This window comes from Callospermophilus lateralis, chromosome 3 (assembly GCF_048772815.1).
Source record: "Callospermophilus lateralis isolate mCalLat2 chromosome 3, mCalLat2.hap1, whole genome shotgun sequence".
NCBI lineage: Eukaryota > Metazoa > Chordata > Mammalia > Rodentia > Sciuridae > Callospermophilus > Callospermophilus lateralis.
Genome location: NC_135307.1, coordinates 78,190,618 through 78,196,644, shown reverse-complemented (window position 1 = coordinate 78,196,644; position 6,027 = coordinate 78,190,618). Strand labels below are relative to the sequence as shown.

At 37.8% G+C, this 6,027-nt stretch overlaps 1 protein-coding gene across 1 annotated transcript; it reads left to right on the top strand.

Moving 5' to 3' along the window:
* Nucleotides 1-1,883: 1,883 nt before the first annotated feature.
* On the top strand, nt 1,884-2,837 carry Or4q3 (olfactory receptor family 4 subfamily Q member 3). Its single transcript, XM_076848394.2, has one exon. The coding sequence runs from the start codon at nt 1,890-1,892 to the stop codon at nt 2,835-2,837; it is 948 nt and encodes a 315-aa protein (XP_076704509.1). The 5' UTR covers nt 1,884-1,889.
* The last annotated feature ends 3,190 nt before the right edge of the window (nt 2,838-6,027 follow it).

Below are 6,027 nucleotides of genomic sequence, written 5' to 3'. Positions count from 1 at the left end.
TTTTCCTCATAGACCTTTCTATGTTCAGGAAAAGTAGAGACTAGCTGCTCAGCTGATCATGAGTAATCCTGTGTTATTTCAAGAGCCTGATTTTTGTTCTTTTCCCTTTTGGCAGTGCAGCCCTTCCCCAAAGACTTGCATTTCTCATTAAGCATTCTAAATTTCTTTGGCCTATCTTGTAAACTAAAAACAAATTCTTTTGCTATTCTTAGGCTTTTTAACACAAAATCCTTGATAGGGATTAGTCCTTAGTCCTTCTACTAAGAGAGTGTTAATGGAATTGGCATTTTTTTAATGTGGCGCCTCTGGCCCTGCAGAGATTTGACAAGGAAAATGTCTTTAAATTGAATTTGTTTCTTAGCTGATGCATAAACATAAAAATTGTGTATGTTAGTGGGATAACACACAATGCATTGATATATGTATGGATTGTGAAATGTTCAAATCATATCTGCCTCCTCAAACATTTATCATTTTTTATGATGCAAATCTTCAAAAGCTTTTCTTTTACCTTTTTGAAATGTGTAGTTCATTGTTGTTATCCACAGCAATTGCACATCTTGCCTATTTTTATGTAATTTTAAAATTTTGTAATCAAAATCTTTTCTTATATTAATTATGTAGGAACTGTTCAAACATTTATAGTATTAAAAGTCTCTGATACTAAATATGACTAAAGAAATAGGTTGTAAATTAGGGTTTAAGGATGATTTATAGTAATTTGGGTTATGTTTTGTATAGTTTCTCTTGTTTAATCTACCCTTCTGATTTGTTTAATTTTGATTTTGTCTACTTAGATACAAACTTATCTTTCTTTAAATCTGTTCTGTGGCAGTAACAAGGGTATGATACATCTATCATGTACTATGTTTCCACATTAAGAAGTAATCACAATTTTTCCTAATTATATTACTAATGTCTTGGTGAAAGACATTATTGAGAAGACTTCTTGTCATTAAAGATTATTCTTTCAGGAATTCAAGTACTTTTCTTTATTGTCTATGCAAATCTCTGGCACTGAGTATAAATGATTTTATCAAATATCTTTCTCTGAATGGCTTGAGAGAACTAACTACAGCAAAGAATAGGTAACTAGATATAGAAAAGTACAAGTCTTGTCTCATTCCTCATTTTGTCTAGAACTGGTTCTAGACAGAATATTGTCTAATATAGAATGGAAGCAGCTACTAATTTTTAACTACTTCAATGGAAAAAATATGTCAGTGTTCCTTGAGTTTTTATTTGTAATCCAAGATATTCTCACCCAATATTGGGTCTGAATGTGAATGTAGACTATGACAAAATGGATAGAATTATGTCTTAGTGTATCCTTTATGTGTATCTATGATTGTTGAAGAGACTAGAACAACATGGCATTGATTTTTTTTTATTATCTTTTCATACAAAATAGGCCATAGTGGCCTTTTGTGCCTGTCTCATTGGTATGAGTTATTGTCCTTGGTATTTTTCTCTTGTTGATTAGTGTCTTCTAGTCATTACCTTCCACTGAGCTGTATACTTCTCTAAACTTTAAAGATAAATATTTTATTTCTTCTTACCCAGTCTCTACAAACTTCCCATTCTCTGTGTCCTGGAAAAATAATAATTATAATAATAAATATAAAGAAAACAAATTCCTTTTTTAGTTCTTCCTAAGTGATTCACGTTTCATAACAGATATTTATGATAAGTGTTGACCTTTGCAAGACATATAAATTCATTATTTACAAAGCTTCTCCCTTTGATTTGTTAAGTTATTGAACTTCTGTTATGCAGTAAGCACTGTGGTGTAGATATAAAGATGAATAAGAAATTTTCTTCATCATATTTTCCTCACTTAATTTCTCTTGTTCCAATGCAATTCTTCTTTTAGGTCTGTTCTTGGCTTGATGAAAAAGGAAAATGACACTAAGGTGACAGAATTTGTACTTCTGGGCCTGTCATCCACCTGGGAGCTACAACTATTTCTCTTTTTAATATTTTTGTTGTTCTATGTTGCAATTGTCCTGGGAAACCTCTTGATAGTGGTAACAGTGAGAGCTGATGCTCACCTGCTCCAGTCTCCGATGTACTACTTCTTGGGCCATCTCTCCTTCATTGACCTGTGCCTGAGCTGCGTTACTGTGCCCAAGATGTTAGGGGATTTCTTACAGCAGAACAAGACTGTTGGTTTTTTAGGATGCCTGGCCCAGATCTACTTCCTGCACTTTCTGGGAGCCAGTGAGATGTTTCTGCTGACAGTTATGGCCTATGATAGGTATGTTGCCATTTGCAATCCTTTGCAGTACCTGACAGTCATGAACCGCCACCTATGTCTTCAGTTGGTCTTTGCTTGCTGGTGTGGGGGTTTCATCCACTCAATCACACAGGTCATCCTGGTCATACAGCTGCCTTTCTGTGGCCCTAATGAACTGGACAACTTCTACTGTGATGTTCCCCAGGTCATCAAGTTGGCCTGCATGGACACCTATGTGGTAGAGGTGCTGATGGTATCCAACAGTGGTCTGCTGTCTCTCGTCTGCTTCTTGGTCTTGCTCTTCTCTTATGTTGTCATCCTGATCACCCTAAGGACTCGCTTCCGTCAGGGAAGGAGCAAGGCACTGTCTACCTGTGCCTCCCACCTAACAGTGGTCAGCCTGATCTTTGTGCCATGTGTATTCATCTACTTGAGACCTTTCTGCAGCTTCTCTGTGGATAAGGTATTCTCTGTGTTTTACACAGTGATCACACCCATGTTGAACCCACTCATCTACACTCTCAGAAATGCTGATATGAAGAAAGCTGTGAAGAAGCTGAGAAAAAAGCATGTGGCAACCTGTTGCCCTTTTGAAGGATAAACGAGAAGAGGTGACTTGGAAAACAGTTTTTCTTGGGATTCTCTTACCTTATTCTGCACATTCATGTATATACAATTCTGGTGACTTTGATACAAAAGACAAGATATCATTATAATGCATGCCTCTTGATGAGAGTTGGGAGACACAGTGGCTTTCTTGGGTACAAGATATTAAGCAGGGAACTCAGAATTATTTAATGGCTGACAAATGATGGAGGTTAATTGATTGGTAGAATTAGAGGAACCTTAAAAGATCAAGTCTTCTATCATTCTGTCCACAAAAAGTCTTTACTTATTCATTTTACTATTTGCCCCTACTTGGATGAAAGAAGACATTACATCTCCTTTAGTGTCCTGCTTCTCAAGGGTTGAAAGATTCCTAGTGTGAGGAGGATCCTCCTGACATTTCATCGCAATCTCTTTTGAAGCAGTGTGAATTCCCTTTGTCCTTGCTCTAACAAAGCCTGTAAACCCTGCTGAACTCCCCATAAGTTAGTGTTCACCCAGGAACTGTGCTCCATGCTGTGCCAAATTTTAAAAATATGGTCAGACAACTCGGGTGAATGGACATATGCTCTTCACAGTATCTGCATGTGAAGGACAGGAGGCCTGAGAATTCTGGGATGATGAAAGCTGCCCCTGTTCTGCTGCAGAGAATTCTCTGGAAGAGGCATCTCTTTTTCACTCTGAGATTTTCTTTAAGTGAAATTATAGTAGAGTGACTTGATAAGCTTCAGCTGATCATAATGTTTAAGAGCTCTGAGCTCTAAAGAAAAAGAAGCAGAAATGATCTATCATTTAAAGCATTCTCCCCGATCCTGAAGTGCTCATAATTAGGACCCCTGAGTCACACATGGGCTTTGAGGAATAGACAATATCACTGAATTTCATTTTTACCAAGGAACTCAGTGCTGTAAGCAACTTGCCTAAGATTGCTTAGAAAATGTGTAATTAACCAAGAAAGCCAGTAATTTTAGATAATTTAGCTATTTTTCCCTCCTCAGAAAAATGTTTTTATCAAATTCATATGGACTAACTTCTCGATTTGTACTGTATCTGTATAGGAGCTATAAAACTATGAGATCCTTAAAAAAAAGTTCACTTAATGTTTATGTTTAAAGTTATCTATTTCTGACATAAGGCTTCTTGCAACTTTTTATCTTACAGAAATGTATTTATTCAATTTGCTGTATAGGGATAATGATAAACTCTTAGCAATATTTTTATATTTTCTCACTTTCTTCCCTAATCAATTGCTATGGAGAAGTTTTTCTGATTACTTAGTTGAAAAGCATACCTAAGAAAGGAATATCTGAAACTCTAATAATTACTAGGATTTTCTAGCTAATTTGCAATACTATTGGACATGTAAAAGCTATTTTTGTATTGGAACAAATTATGCATTTTTATTTTTGTGCTGAGACTCTAAGAAACTATGTAAGTTTTGATATAGAAGGAATCTTTGCAGACCGGGAGCATGGTGGCCACTGGGGAATTTCAGCACAGGGCAGGTGGGGGTGGGAGTGGCATCCCTGGCAGATGTTCTTCTTTCCTTTTCAATACACTCAACATTTCAACAGATGTTCTTTGCTTACAATGAACACCCTGAAGATCGGGAGAATACTCTGAAGGTAACATCCCAAAGAGTGGGAAACTCTCAGCCAGAGAGTACTGTGTGGGTTGACAGAAAGATTTAAGTAGTGCTGTGGATCAGCCAGGCACGTTGCAAGGACAAAGCTTCAAGCATTCTGATCAAGGTGGCTACAACACCCCTCTTTCCTGATGTTCCTCTTTCTTAGCAAAATTTGGGTCTTGGAAAATTATTTTAAATGTTTTGTTGATATCTGGGGTTGGCAGCATTATATTCAGAAAAGCAAGAACTTGTATATTTTCTTTTGCAGTTGCAGTCTTCAAATATTTGCTTAACCAGTGATCTGTATTAAAGTTTTTCTTACTAATAAATAAATAATTTGCATTTTTCGACTGTATATGATTGGTAAAATCTTGGTGTTCAATGCAGCAGTTTGCTGCTCAGACCATGGCTATCTTCCAGAAATTTCATGGTCTGTTCTAATAGTGGACCACACCACTTGTGTGTGTACCCCTAGGCTACATGGTTGAGGGACACTGTAAAGTGTGTGGCAGGGCCTGGACATCTGGGTTTCAGGGTCGACATTTATACCTGAGAGGCTTCTTATGAAAAGGTTTGGAGTCAGGAGAAATGGTGGGCCAGAGGCTGAGGGCTTGTGGGGAGCCACTCTGTATGACCCACTCCTTCCATCCTGAAGCAAGAGGCTCTGACTTATCAGTACATTTCTTAGTGACTTGGGCATTGTCCCAGCTCAGGAAGTTGAGGGCGTGTCTTTAGATGTAGGCATGTCACCCCTGGGGATGAGCTATACTCACCTTTTCTTTGTAATACTATCCCTTTGCCCTGTTTGGGATAGAAGTTCCATGGAAATGCACTTTGTGTGTTCCCTTCTCTTGCTCTGCCTTTGGGTGTGGCCTTCCCAGATGTCAGTCAACCTGCTGACAGCAGACATCAGGAAATTCATACTCCAGAAACCTGACTCCTTGTCTCACTTGAATGGCTTCTTCTCAATAAAAAGGGTCAGCACATTCTCTCTCTCTCTCTCTCTCTCTCTCTCTCTCTCTCTCTCTCTGTGCAGAATCCTAAGGTCAGAGGAGCCTTCACAGGACCCAAAGAAAAAGGTATCTCTGTTTCTTGTGTGGTTACTTCGTGCAGCCCAGTTCACCTGGAGTGACCCTGAGTGTTTTAGTCTTGAGGAACGCGACAAGGGCCAAAAGTCTGCTTTGTTCACATGGCCACATTCTGGTGGAAGAAATTCAAAGATGTTGAGAATTTTAAAATGGAAACTGATCCTCCAGTAATTTTGAAAATATGAGAATATAGTTACATTTTGTTAACATGATTTAAAACTTTCAGATATATATTACCTGAGATCCTCTTGGTCTGGGTTCCATAATTATTTGGAGTGGATTTACCTCTTTTTTCCAGCTCTTATGACCCTCTGGGGTACTAAAATAATTAAAAGGAGACAAAGATAAGTCTAATTTATGAAATCATGAGAGAATGATTGACTTCATATTTCAAAACACATCATGGGAAGTAAGGCTGTCCGCATTTCTAGTCTATCTCAAAAGTACACATTGTGAAGAGGCCAATTTAA